Genomic DNA, 14,920 nt, shown 5'->3' with positions numbered 1-14,920 from the left:
TATTATACATCAATTAATCAACAATTATTATAACATAATACTTTGTGTACAAAGATTTCAAACACAGATACAAAGAAATTTGTTTGTAATTAAGTGTTTACTAGTACAATGATTAGTACAATAATTACAATGACAATATCATCCTAGAAAGCTGACGCATTTCGCAATATCTGCTTTCTCAGGGGACATATGAGGATCATGAATCCAAGGGCTCAATAGTTAAACCAAGGGTAAAGATAAAAAGGTGAGGGGGGCAATTTTGCTATATCATCCTACCCTTTCACCGGTGAGGAACCATTGTGGTGATACTAGGTCCAAACCATTGAGGGTGTCAGAAGTTTTGATTGTAAGAGAGGGCCAAGTCACTATTTGCTGATGGAGATCAATGAGACAGCCCCAGTCCTTGTTTCTTACTGGACTGGGCATTAGCCATTATGGATTTGAACCTGACACAGTAGCTGGTAGAAGTCTATTGCCACAAGCTTATTCCTTCATCCACCATCCTCTGACATCAGTCACAAACAAGGACTGATCTCCATTAGTGACTGAACAGTTTTACTTGCTGTGTGAATACATTTATTTACACATTCTCTTGTTTGATTTCTGACCAGAAGTAGGAAATGTAAAAACTAAGTTCAGACATGATAGTAAATTTACCCCACACCTCTGAACTGTCTCTCCCTTACCCTATTTTTATAAAATGGCTCTGGCTTTCGCTTGATGTGATTTTCTTTCTAGACTTTCTTTCTATCTGTAGCCACAGACCACTCATGATACAAGTGCCTCCTCAGATGTTGGTCGTACCTGGGGAGAATTGGAGGGCCCCAGGATCTCTCGCTATTCAACCCTGGTTGCCTATCAAAGGGGATCGTACAGCATGAGCTTAATCATGTACTAGGCTTTGTCCATGAGCACACGCGGAGTGACCGGGATACCTACGTGGACATAAAATGGGCACAAATCCAAAATGGTAAATGTCATCATAACTTCTACTGATTTCATGGTGGTCTATTTGTCATCATAAGTGTAGGTGCATGATGTAGGCTATTGTAACCCTTAGTTGGCTTCATGGTGGTGGAAATGGTGGCTGGTGGAGTTGGCAGTTTTGGAGGGATTTTGCCATAAATATTCAAATGAATATAAAATTGTATTACTTTCTCCTACTGATTGGAGTGGTAATATTAAACATACATTCTGTAAATTACATCATACAGAATACAGAACCAACTTTGAAATGACCCAACCAGAAACCAATAACCTGGGCCTGCCATATGATTACACTTCTGTGATGCACTATGGGAGGTAAGTCAGAATTGTACATAATAATTCACTCTTCATGGTCCTTTCAGGCAATTTCCTATGTAACATAATACATTTTAAAATATGGGCCTACTTTTAAAATGGGCAATAGCTTTTTTCCAGAAGGAGGGAGGCACTTTGAACAGACATTATCCAGGGTCAGGATCTACTTTATAGACCTAATGGATGTAAAATCCAGTACCTGTGCAATTCTTTGCTCTGTTCCCAAATGTCTGATACAACTCAATACCTGCTGCAATCTCACAACTTTTAATTGGCAAAAAAATTACCATATTGAAGATTGATTACGGATGGGGAGAGGACTGAGGAAGTGCTTTCTCCTGCTTGCAGCAGACTGATGACATTATCTTAGCCTAAGCAAAGTCACTTGCCTAGAGTTTTAGCATGACATTTTTGGAAAATGTTTTATCACTGTATACTCTGGCATGTTGGAAATTATTGCAGACTTACTAAAAGGTTAAATGAAGAATAACAGAAGGACTAAAATACTTTCCCATAGAAAATACTGCTTAACTTTTCCACGAGTGTTGCTCACATAACCAAAGCGTGGGCCATGATCTCTGCTAAAGGGAATAGTGAAAGTTCCCACTTGCTGATTCTCCCCTTTGGTGGACCAAATAACGAAATGCCTGGACTTTAGGTCACATGACCCTTAGCTGTGGAAACTTGGAGTAGGGTTTTATTGAGGCGTGACATATACCTCTTTGTTAATCCTTTCCATAATTATAGTTTTATGGTTACATCCAGTTTAGGGGGCCTCAGCGTAACCTTCTCCTATATTCACTTTGAAAACAGTGCAAATCTATGGTGGATGTATTGTAAGTCATTGACTTACAGGGGTTGAGAGTGGAAGTATCAAGCACAAGTTACAGATTGGTGAGGTCAAACGGTATTGTCCTACCTCAAGTGGAATTTGAAGGTTATTTTTTGGCAGTCTTACTCACTTACCTTTATGTCTCTGGAACAGCAAGTGAGGGGGAATCTGCCACATTGGGATAGAGGCAGAGGCTCTAAAGCTGCATACACACGTGCAACTATTGTCGTTGGATCTTTCACGATCCTTTCCAAGGACTAAGTACTGCACAATGCATGAACGAGCGCTGTACATACAGCACCGTTCTGCTCAATGCAGAGGGGAGGGGGAGAACCCCGCTGCGTGCTCTCCCTCTTCCCTTGCATTAGGATCGTTCGTGGATCCGCCAGGACAGTCATTCAGACGATGGACGACGGGCACTGTACACATGCCAAATTCTCATCTGAAATAGGCCCTGAGCCGATTATCGGTCAAAAACCATTGGACGTGTTTACGGAGCTTAAGTCTTCTCCACTTAATACAAACAACAAATTAAAGTTGTGGGTGGGGGCTTACTGAAAACTTTGGCATTATGATAACTACGGGTTTAGGCTGTTTTAGTAACTCAAGCACAATGGATGGTCTCCCACTCTACTTCAAACCCTGCTCTAACCAATCCCACATATTTTTACATTTTCCTTATCTTGTGATATTTTTGCTTTAATGTGCCATTCAGGCCCCTTGGCAATGTCAGAGGGATCACTTATCCAATACTGCAGATTCACCCATGGTGGCTGGTCCCTATATGTTCACTGATGCTGACATCACTGCTGCAGACTCCTCTTTTCCATTTGGAAAAGCCATTGGGGAGCAATATGGAGTATGACAGTGCTGTGAACACCTTGTTGGATATCAACAACTAAAGAGAGAAGACTCTGGTCTGGAATGTCACATGATTGTGGCTTTAGTTGAGCAAAAATGTGGTGGAACGTAGGTGTGTGTAGGAATGGGGGGGGGGGGGGGGGTAATGATCTTCCCATCATTCAGTTTTAAGAGGATTGTAACTCACAATTCCCGCAATCATAAAGTCCTAGCTATAAAAGGGTCACCTTATCTGTTTTTTTCAATTATGCAGATTTGCCTTCAGCAATGCACCCGGACAGGCAACCATTGTCCCAAAGCCTGATACCAGTGTCTTCATAGGGCAGAGATATGGTCTGAGCAGCCTGGATCTTCAGAAGATCAATAGACTTTATGAGTGTGGTAAGCACCAGTTTTCTAAACAATCACTTACAATTTTTATGAGAAAAATATTTGGCAGGTTACACTTTTTGGGTTCTTATCAAAACATTCTTCAACATTCTCTGGTGGAGAATCTTTCAGATCCATGTGTGTTAAATAGCATATATTAGTTTTACACCATAGGATGTTGACTATTCACTATTTTTCATTAATAGACGCCTTGATCGTTAGGCTGGTCAGTGCTGTCATATGGGGAGTGCCTAGCTCTGGGTTGGCTATATTTAAGCAGGTTGCTTTCATTCTTGTTGACTGAGCAAAAAAACAAGCATAACGAGTATAAGCTGTTGTGTAGGGAAGGGGTACAGTAATGTAATGTTGTTACTTTGCATTGCATTCATTCTCAGTATAACATACCATGCTTCTTTTATCTTTAGTTTTCTGTATTTTACCTTCAGGCAACACAGCATGAGCACTGCTCTTGGCAAGCTTCTGGTGTGTAATTTTCAACATAGCTTGAAGAGTTATGTAAATCCCCTCTCCGCCTTACATAATCCAAAGGCTCACCACCAATTGGCATTCATGGGATCTCAGTGTGACATTGGGGAGAGGGACTTCATGAGTATTTCTGATGTTGGTGGGAAAGGGGGTTTACCGCACTTCATCTGAGCTCAGGACCAGGAGACTCGAGAAGTCCTATGGAAAATTTAATTTAGCAGAACGTACAATATAGATAACTTGAAGTCCTTCTGCAGCCAGAACTTTTAGTTTTTTAGAGTACTATAATATAAAGAATATAATATGAAAAAATCCAAAAATTCTTAGCAGATCTTGTTATGTATTCTTCCTATGTCTGATTTGCAGATATCTGCAGTTCACTACTCTGTGATCCATCAGGAACTTTGCACTCGGGATATATAGGCCCAGCCAATCAGAACAGATCACAATGTGTGTGGCTTATTCGTGTCCCTGCAAACAAGGTATTTTTTTATACCTCTTGCTGGTTGCTGTTAAAAACTGTGGATGGAAATTCTAGATTTTGTAAATTACTAACAGCTAGATAATCAAATATGATGGTCCTGGTGAAGGGTCCAAATACATTATTATGAAACATTCTTATTTACAAGAGAGGTATCTGTGCTTAGTGATTTAGGCAGCACCTATGACACTGGTAGATTATTACAATTTTAAGGGTTTGTTCCTCCCAAATTGTGAACATTGAGAAATTATTGTAATGGTATTCCAATTTGGTAATAGGTTTAAAATCAATGAGGAAGGTGAAGATGATATATTTGGTTTTAGAAGGTTCCTGGTGATTAAGGAATGTATTTTAGCTAAACCATGCCTCCTATTTCTATGCCAACCATGACCCCTTATTTGTCAAGGGTTTTTTTCCTAATCAAAACTGGGTCCTTTACTCCAAAGAGCCCATAGGGGCCCTCCTAGTGACCTCTATCTGGAAGTGGAAGAGATGATCCTCTACCATTGATCCTCTACCATTGAGTTCTTTCTTGCTCCTTGATAGGTGGTGTCATCAGAGCCCAACCAAGGCATTCCATTTAGAACAGTGAGTGGCCATAGAAGTATGATGAGCCGCTGAAGGCCTGTTCTTATAAAGGTTTGGGAGGCTCCTGCTGTGGATGAAGGTTTCTGATGTCAAGAGGGGGAATGGTGTCAAAAGGGCTATTAATGTAAAGGTCGACTCTAATGTGAAGAGGGGGGATTTGTAAAGTAAAATAGGGGAGTCCATAGTTGAAGAGGGGCCTTTGATATTCAGGTATAAAAAGATGCACCTGATGTGAAGGGGGACTTTCTTGTCAAAAATGAGTAATGAGGACCATTATTCTGTAGGTAGAAGAACAAAGATTAGCTCCAGAATGTGGGCCCAGGTCCATAGGTCTGTAGTTGCACCACTATACACAATACAAAAAATAGAAACAGCTTCTAAATAATGGAAATAAAGAATAAATATTTTATTAACTACATTTTACCTAAGCAGATCAGTGAGAGAATCTGGACATTTCTGGTTTGGTAAAATTTGTCCAGCAGCAAAACATTTGTTCTGACTAGGCATACTAGAGCCAACACTCTTCAGAGTTCCCCATTCCCATCGCCCCTGTCGATTTATTAATATTGATTTGCTGATTAAGGTTTTCCTATGTAGGTGTTCCTGCAGTTTCATACCTTTGATACCTCTCCCAGCTGCACCTCCGACTTTGTGAAGGTGTATGATGGGGCCGGCAAGATGTCTCCTCTGCTAATTAACACAACCTGTAGGATGAAAGAACTCCCCCCAGTGTTGTCCTCGGGAAACCTGATGTTCGTGGAATTTATAAGCGGCGGAGTTACGACTTTCACAGCTTCTTATCAGACAGGTGAAGTTTCAGAGAAGTTTTGTTTTTAACAGAGTGTGTGTTTTATTTATTACTTATTACTGATGAAGTTTGAAGAAAATAAATATTGTACATTGGCAGCTGTCTATGGATTCAAATCTATTCATTGACCTGAAACAAGAATGCAACAAGTGATGTCAACAGCCCTTATTTCTGTATTGGGTGCAATGACCCCATTTTATCACATCTCTACAATCTACTTTGGTAAAATCATTTCTACTTCAGCTTTACTTTTACACATCTCTACACAACCCGAGGCAGGACTACAGACCTAAAATTATCTGCTGCAGTTATAAACCACCTAAAGTTCTTGGGGCTGATTTATTAAAGCTTTCCAAGGCTGGAGAGGATAAACTTTCAACAGTGAAGCTGGGCAATCCAGCAATCCTGAAATGATTTCCTAAAAGTCATTTGCTATTTGTTAGCAAATTAATTAAATCCTCGACCAGATCCATTCCAGGTTAGTTGGATCACCTACCTACACTGATAAAAGTGTATCTTCTCCCGCCTTGGAGAGCTTTAATAAATCAGTCCCTTTGTCTCTACCCCCAGCTTGTGACCGCACAGTTAAAGGAGAAGCAGTAGACTGAAGTTTTCCCTTGGTGTATAGAGATTGCAAAGAATGATAGTGTATTACATTTAGGTACTTTGACTGGTTGTATAATTAACAAAATAACAATATAAAACACATTTGAATAATAGTTTTGAAGGTAAATTAAATCAGTCAGTCTGATCTTCAATGTGCAATAAATATGTATACCTTCAAAAACAGATTTAGAAAAATAATATGGCCATCACTATTCAAACATTTCAAAGCTGCACAAACCAATGATTATTAAAATTAGACGGATCTTATCAATGTAAAAATCATACAACCTACATCTGTGTATAACATTACATTGCTGTGTATGTATCTGTCTTTGTAGTGGTATGTGGTGGAATGCAAATGAAGGAGAATGGAACTGTGACCTCTCCAGGGTACCCCACAAAGTACCTACCTTCTACAGATTGTATGTGGTCTATTGTGGCACCCACAGGGCATAAGGTAACTCATACATTGTATATAATCGAAAAATACTAGTAGTTTAAGGAGAAAGGAGAAAGATGGAGGTTTAAGACTTTTAGATAAATTATGTATTCATAAAGCATAAATTTATACATAATTATATTGCAATCGCACGTTATATCATCAGTTCTGTTGTATCGGCACAGAATTGAGATATTGCTACTAGACAAAATACCACTAACGTATAGTTTTAAATTAACCGTTTCAGTCTGGTTCCCGACGCGTTTCACCTGGTAGGCTTCCTCAGGAGTGTGTTGAGACTGTAGCAGTTTTTAAAATAGTAGTAAGTTAGTTACTAGGACCACAAATTGTGTGGACGCAGAAGTCAAAAAGCTGTTAATGTCTATCCAATAGATGCTGTCGCAGGAATATATTATTGAATTCATTCTTGTCCCTTAGTGTGTTTTTATAGTTAGTTGTAGAGGACCTCCAAGGACTTCCTGCAGTCATCTGGCATGTAATTATTGGTTATGCAAACTTTTAAAAGAATCTTAAGGTAGTCTGTTAGCTGGTAGGCTATGGTAAGGAGGGAGTCCATCCAGTGTTCACTGGCAGTGTAGGGTTGAATTACTTACAAGGATTTATCTACTAGTTAACGGGGTCTGAAGTCCTTCTATTAGCCAACAGCATCTATGGGTGAAGAATTATGAGAGTCTTTCTGTGTTTAGCCAATAGTGTTAGTTCTACAGTGTTGTAATAGTTCTACAATTAGTTCCAAAAAGTCCCATATATAAGTCCACAATAGTTTACTGCACTATGTTCAGATGGTATTTGGTTGAGTTTCATTGTGTTTTAGCATCTCAGCTTTTTTTTAACATTCCTTGTGCCCACTAGTTGTTGTTGCACTTTGGGGATCCTCCTTCTTTACGTGGTACATTAACAAATCTAGTTTAATGGCTATTTTCAGTTATCCCCTTTTTAATGTATTTAATGTGCTCCCATTAACTTTAGTTACAAGATTAGTGCCCAAATATTGAAAGGAAAAAGTTGAAGCCAATCAAAAGCTTGTACGCTAAATTTGGAGGACAGTGCCTACATGGTGCCCCTTTGGCTTCAGAAATTTTGGATTATAAACTTCTACAGGTGTCCATTTGAGATGTAAGACTTTTGTCATTGGAATGGATCTTTCACGATTGAAAGACTGAAAAATTCATGAAAGAGCGTTCTATAAAGAGGGGCGGGTGAGAAGGAGCGAGCGACACCCTGCATTTGCACTTGCATTGCGGTTGTTCGCCATTCTTTGATCTGCCAGGACGGATCCATGAACAAACTCCAGACAGCCGCTGTACACATGTCAGATTCTCGTACGATACTATCCCTGATGCGATAATTGGTCGAGAATCATCTGACGTGTGTACGTAGCCTTACACTCAATTCCCCAACGCTCAGCAGTAGTGGACAATGCTCTAGATAAAGTTCCTAACTGTGGCCCCTGACATCCCTGGAGGGCCTCACATAATAGATAGAGTATAACACTGCAATGCTGACATAATGGGCCTGATTTATTAAAGCTCTCCAAGACTAGAGAAGATGGACTATCATGTTTGAGCCTGGGTGATCTAGCAATCCTGGAATGGATTTCTTAAAATCATTTTCTATTTTTTGGCAAAAATGCTTTCAGTCCTGGATCACCCAGGTTCACTCATGAAAGTCTTTTGCAGTCTTGGAGAGCTTTATACATCCAATGCAAGATGGGTGGAGAAGGAGGACAGGTAGAGGTCTGCTTGAAAAATAGAATTAAGCTGTAGGACCCAATGGTAATGCTGCCACTACTGGCTTGTTGGGTCCAAGAGCCATACGATTAGTGCCAAGGGCCTCATATGGCTCTTGTTTTGTGGGTTGGGTACTAGGGCTATAGCTTCAACTCAACTTATTTTTGTATCTTTATTCAGGAAAAGTTGGCAAGCTGTAAATGAGAAATGAAGAAGACCATCACCCTACCTTTTAGCTCCATCTCCCTATGCTCAGTTTGCAGTGCAGAAGTTGTCAATCATGGTAACAGACCACACACATCCTACTTTTCTGATGTTTGTAGGCGATAGGTACATTTTCGGGAGAACAGTATGAACATATTCCATAGGACATCGATATTTGTGATTCATTTATATTCTAACACTAATATGTTGTGTCTAAAATATGATACTACACAAATATTTGGCCATTTTTTTAAACTTTTTTTTAATATTACCGCTGCAGGTACAGCTGAATTTCATCTCCTTTGCGCTGGAGTTGTCTCGTAACTGTATTTATGATTACTTATCCATCTCAGACACCTCTCGATCTGGGACTTCAGTATCAAACAAGCATTGTGGGAACAAAAAGATGCCACAATTAATGTCTTCTTCAAACTGGATTCTGTTGCAGTTCCACACCGACAAGTCTGTACACAGTACTGGGTTTCAGGTCACATACAGCTGGGGTAAGTAGAAGAAGATTTGAAGCCAAAGGTAGCAATACAGACTATATTCTAGAAAGTGTAAATGGGATTATGTCAATAAATAAAAAAGAATATCCATTATTAGAGTAGGCAATCAGTGGATATCTTTGGATTTTGAAGGTGAAGAATAGTTTAACCCCCAACCTCTAGGATTGCTGCTGCTCCAATGAATATGTACAGCTGTGATTACATGCAAAAAACATAACACATAATAAAGAACAATTATATAAATTAGAACATTCAATCTTTTCTATGGTCATATCAAAAGCAACTTTAAACTAAACACTGCGATAAAAATATGTTCTAATTAAAAATACAATATACCTCCCCTTAACACACCGAATAGGTGCAGTTAGGTGAATCCATCTTTGCTCCATACAGAGACTCATACACAAAAGAAGTTTACATTTTGTAAAACCATAGTATATAAAAAAGACACAAATTAATGCAGATTTGGTTTTATATTGCATCTTGAAACTTCTTTTTCCTCTTCTTAAAATCCACCATATAGCCAAGTTAAGACAGGGAGGATAAGTCGTGTGCCATGAAAGGGCTTGAAAATATTATTACAGTCTAAGACAGCTTTTCTCAACCAGGGTTGTTCTAGAGCAGGGGTCCCCGACCCCTGGCACTGATGAGCCGGGGCCGTCTGATAGGTGGGCCGCAGCCCTGGCCCGTGCACCCGGAGACATTGCAGGCTCGGGGCGGTGGGCAGGTTGCGTCTCTGGAAAGTGGACGAGTTCTGGCATCATGACATCACTCTGGGGGACACACGGCTCCCCGCGCATGCATGGTCCGGAGTACGTGCATTGAGTGGCCTGCAAGCCAAAAGGTTGAGGACGACTTCTCTAAAGGTTGCTATGGCTTCTTTGAGTAATGAGCAGTTTGTGACTCTCAGGTCATTTTGGGTGACACAAACAATCTTTTTGGCCATCAGTTTAGGTAACATGTCAACAGGTGACAACGACCAGCAATGGAAAAGGAATTCTCCCCACTGACCACCATACAAATATACAGTGAGCTGTGGATATAGTAATTATAGAAGGAGTTCCCTGAAGACCATAAAGTTATTTCAAGTGTTACCCCATGTTAAAAAGGTTGAGAAGCACTGGTCTAGGAGGTGAGGGAGAGTAGCAAGTCCGCCATCAGAAGTTCATGGGCCCCATACTAGGTAAACTCCTTGGGCCCCCTCCCCCATGTCTAAAAGTTCCAACATTGCAAAAGTGAAGCTCTTTTACTCGGGGCCCAGTACTTAAGTACCCCTTGGAGTACCCTGGAGAGTAAAATATAGTGTAGATAAATACAAAATAACATATGAAATTGTAATCAGAACAGGAAGTAGAGTGACAAATGGAAGAGCTTAGCGGGGAGCAACTTTTCCTGTCCAGGTACCAGCTAGGAGAGGGACAAGACATGTAAGTGTATTTAACTGCAGCAGAGAAATATCCGGTCGCCTGCCCTGTACAGGACTGTACTGGGTATCAGGGCTGTAAACCTGATGAACACAAATACAAGTGATTTATTTGGTAAATGGCTCCTATATATGAAATTTATATGTGTGAATCTGGAAGGAATTTTTTCCCCTGTTGGGGCAAATTGAACTAGAGTTTTTTTGCCTTCTTCAGTATCAACTACAGTATGTCTAAGGGGATTGTATCTGTGATATGTTTATTTCCCTAGTGGGTAAACTTGATGGACTTATCTATTTTTTCCACCTGACTAACGATGTATTTAGCTGTTTGCCTGAAATTCATTTTTCATTCCTATGCACATGATCAGGGGTTTAAACTCAACACATTATAAGATACCTAAATAAAAAAAAATGACTGTTTTGGTAAAATAAATTGACAGCCATCAATGGTTTCTACTTGTTATTTTGTGCCAGTTTTCCTCTAGAAAAACAGTATTGTAGAATTTGACATGGTTTGATAATGCTTGCAATTATACCCTTTGATGTGCTAAAGTGGTTACGTTTGTTTCTTTTTGGCAGTTTGAGGCATCGTTGGATGCAGATTGAAGATCTTGGAACAGACTATACTTTGTTTTTATCCTACAGAAGAAATTTAAAATCAACCAGTGCTGTCAAAGCACCCAACAACCCAACCTCAATATTGTGATTGTGGGCTTGGTGGCCATCATTTGAGTGTCTCTGCTGCACATTAGGAACCCCCAAATATATTAGAAATAATAAATACAATATTATAGCATGAGTTCCTGATGTTAGGGATGCAATCACCCATTGTAGGGTATAACAAAGGAGTGCTTGGGTCTCGACAAATTTAACATTCAGGGCTTCCAGGGTGCAACAAGACAGTTTGAAGTTTGTGACTTTAAATTGTGGCTTCTATCTAAATAAAGTGGCTCTGTCAGCCCAGGATCACTTGTAAAAGCATATACGTAAGCAGCAAAAGAACGTGTGCGCGCTTGTTACTTTATTGAGATAAAAAAAAAAAAAAGGAGTTGTGCGATGTCAGGCCCTCAGCATCGCGCTCGTGCACACGCATCCGACAAGGCATCGGAAGCTTTTATATAGGCGCCTATGGAGAGGAGTTGAATTCGGTTAACTCTTCTCCAACAGGAAAGAAATAAGTGATTTAAAAATATGCTTTTTTCTTAGCGCACATAAATGTTTAAAACATTTAAACAGCGCAAACATTTTTTTTATGGCTATGGGTAATATGTGTGCCATTAGAAAGAATGATTTTTTAGGGGAACAGTGACTTTTAATGCAAGCTCGCCAGTGTAAAGCTGCCGGAGATGAGCGGCTCTGGCCGCGAGCTTTTTTAGTTGCTGAATAGCGCGACGGCGTACGATTTCGGATCGCGAATACGAATGCGCGAGCGATCATCCGATTCTGCTTGATGGCTTAGGCCTTGCCCTTTCCACAAAATATAATATTGTCTGGTGTGTTTTTAAGAAAGGGGAAAGGGACATAATCAAAGGTTTGGGAGTATAGGTAGTCCCCGGGTTACATACGAGATAGGGACTGTAAGTTTGTTCTTAAGTTGAATTTGTATGTAAGTCGGAACAGGTACAATTATTTTAATAAATACAGTTAGGACAGATGTTTGTCTCAGGTGTCAGTTACTGTATGAAATCCTCACTGCGAGATAATCCTGAACAAAGCAAAAAAAACAAAGCATGGGTTTAGACATTCATTAAGTTCTGGAGCAAGCTGTGCTTTGATATGCAAAAAGAAACAACTGCAGAGTTTGTCTTTAAAGAGTTACAACCAAAAGATTTCTTCTGCAAGCAGTGCAAACCGCCCCCCATCGAGCCTCCGTCCTGCACACCAGCAAGCAGAATGTCAGATGTCCTTAACTCAGGGACTACCTGTATATTTAGGGAGACCTTTGGTAGCCAGGAGTCATGACTTCAGAAACTGCTTTACATAAACCTGTTTACAAGACTCCTCTTCTTTGCTTTGCAGGCCCAAAGATGGGAAATTTCACTAAGTACGACATTACACGTTGTAATATGATTGTCCTTTAAATAAGAACTAAACTCACCTCCTCTCGCTCCATTACCAACACCAACGTTTTTAGTCATATCCTGGGTTTGGGTCTTCAGTTATCTTGATAGGCAGGAATGATTCTCCTGCACATGTGCTCGGGACTTCATTCCCATTAACCAGATATGCAGAGATCAATGTGATTACATAAACTTTTTTATGGGCCTTATTACTCATTTTGATTATTGCCTTGTAGTGTAAAGGAGTTTGGATTCAAAATCTGCAAATAGCAGAGTGAATTTTGGTTACAGGTAGTCCCCAAGTTTAGGACATCAGACATACGGACAACTCCTAAATACGAACGGGGCTTTCCTGCTTGCTCGTGTGCAGGATGGAGGCTTGATTGGGGGAGGGGCCGGTTTGCATGACTTGCAGAAGAAATCTTTGGCTAAACACAGCTGAGGTTGTGGGTGACCTTAAGAGCTGAGCTGATCTGTAGCATCTTTTAACTCATTAATGACCAAGACAAATTCTGCAGTTGTTTCTTTTTGCATATCAAAGCACAGCTTGCTCCAGAAGTTATTGAATGTCTAGGTGCCATTAATTTTTTTTGCTTTGTTTGTAATTCACTCACAGTGAGGATTTTATACAGTAACCGACACCATGCTGCCTAATATTATGTTGAGACAAACATTTGTCCTAATTGCATTTATTTAAATAATGTACCTGTTCCGACTTACATACAAATTCAACTTAAGAACAAACCTACAGTCCCTATCTTGTATGTAAACCAGAGACTACCTGTAATTTCCTGTGGTGCCTTACAGTCCTTCTGTTCAATATGACAAGGCCCTCTCTGTTTTGTACCACTTCTTGTTTTTTTGGATTCTTTCTCTGCTGTTTTGCTAGTCTCAGCCTGTATTTTACTCAGCTGCTTTGCTATATCTCATTCAGCTGTCTCTACATTATACGGATGTTTTCTGTGCCCGGTCACCTCTGATTCTCACCATCTCATTTTCTCACTTGACATTTCAATTTGGAGTTTTCCTTTCACTCTTAACGTTGCAGTCTAACTGTCCCCATCTGTATTTTATTTACTCTTTCCTGCTGATTTAAAACATTAAACTAATTTGTATACATTTGTCATTCTTTTATACCTATTAGAATGACATTACTATTATGTTCTTCTTTTTATTATCTAAGGGTAGATTTCTAGATGTTGCTGGTATTGATATATACCGAAGTGTTAGTCTGCACCTTTAATGGCTCATTCAAAAAATGAAGGTTCTCTTTGCCTAAATCTGCCTTCCAGCCTTCTGCTTAGTCTTGCACAGTTGTACAGGTTCCTCGCCTGGACTGAAATCGTTCACTGTCACTGCATACTTTGGTGCGCAATAGAGACTGCAGTAAGTCAGATATAACTCATCTCTTTTTGTAGCTGATGGACATTCAGCGTCTTGCAACCTCATCCACCCCCAGCCAATTAAGGCTTTACCCACCTTTTTCATTCATTGAATTTAAGTTCCTGCAATCATAGAGGCTCAGCATCACAATTGGGCTTTATCTAGGGTGGTCAGCATGGTGTTTAGTGCTCTGATGTTTTAGGAAGTCGGGTGCAGCACCCTGCTGGCCATGGATTTAAAAAAACGCATGTACTGAAAACGTTTCATTTTAAACTTTTGAACATGTTGATAAAGTCAGAGAGGAGGAACCAGGCGGCTATAAGCGGAATAAACTTCAGCTATAAAACAGCAGAGAGAACTATGTGATTGCAGGGGGCTGGCACATGACTTTGGCAGGTCAATTGGTTGGTCATCTCTTCCATTTAGATGAATAGCTTCATTGTCCCAAGACCAGCAGATTGCTAAACTGATGTGTGTGTGTGTATGTGTGTGTTTGTGTTTATTTTTATGAATTGCTAACACTTGCTGATAAATTTTAAACGAGGGGGTGCTGAGAAGTTCCTGGCTTTGCCCCCTTCCAGATGAAATAGAAAAATGAATGTGGGGGCATATGACAGCGGAATATCGTAGTATGTAACTGTGCAAATATCAGGTCTTTGCGATTCTTAAAACGTTTTTTTCTTTTAGTGAGAAGCTGTGATGGCAGAGGCACAAGCAAGTTTCACGTCGTTGGAGTTACGGGCCTTCATGAAGTTTTTGTTTCTCCAGGGAAAGTCAGCAAAGGACATTTACACTGAGATGTCACAAACACTGGGGGG

At 40.0% G+C, this 14,920-nt stretch overlaps 1 protein-coding gene across 1 annotated transcript in view; it reads left to right on the top strand.

The window, feature by feature from the left end:
• LOC140337754 (astacin-like metalloendopeptidase) overlaps positions 1–5,756 on the top strand; it is a 10,139-nt gene extending 4,383 nt beyond the window's left edge. The window contains exons 5-9 of the mRNA XM_072421552.1: positions 792–970; positions 1,215–1,302; positions 3,249–3,376; positions 4,217–4,332; positions 5,517–5,756. Coding sequence (XP_072277653.1) covers positions 792–970; positions 1,215–1,302; positions 3,249–3,376; positions 4,217–4,332; positions 5,517–5,756 — 751 coding nt within the window. The remainder of the gene's footprint in view (positions 1–791; positions 971–1,214; positions 1,303–3,248; positions 3,377–4,216; positions 4,333–5,516) is intronic.
• The last annotated feature ends 9,164 nt before the right edge of the window (positions 5,757–14,920 follow it).

The sequence above is a fragment of the Pyxicephalus adspersus genome, chromosome 9 (assembly GCF_032062135.1).
Source record: "Pyxicephalus adspersus chromosome 9, UCB_Pads_2.0, whole genome shotgun sequence".
In the NCBI taxonomy this organism is placed as follows: domain Eukaryota; kingdom Metazoa; phylum Chordata; class Amphibia; order Anura; family Pyxicephalidae; genus Pyxicephalus; species Pyxicephalus adspersus.
Note: the sequence above shows the minus strand (reverse complement) of the source record. Positions and strands in the feature narration are given on the sequence as shown.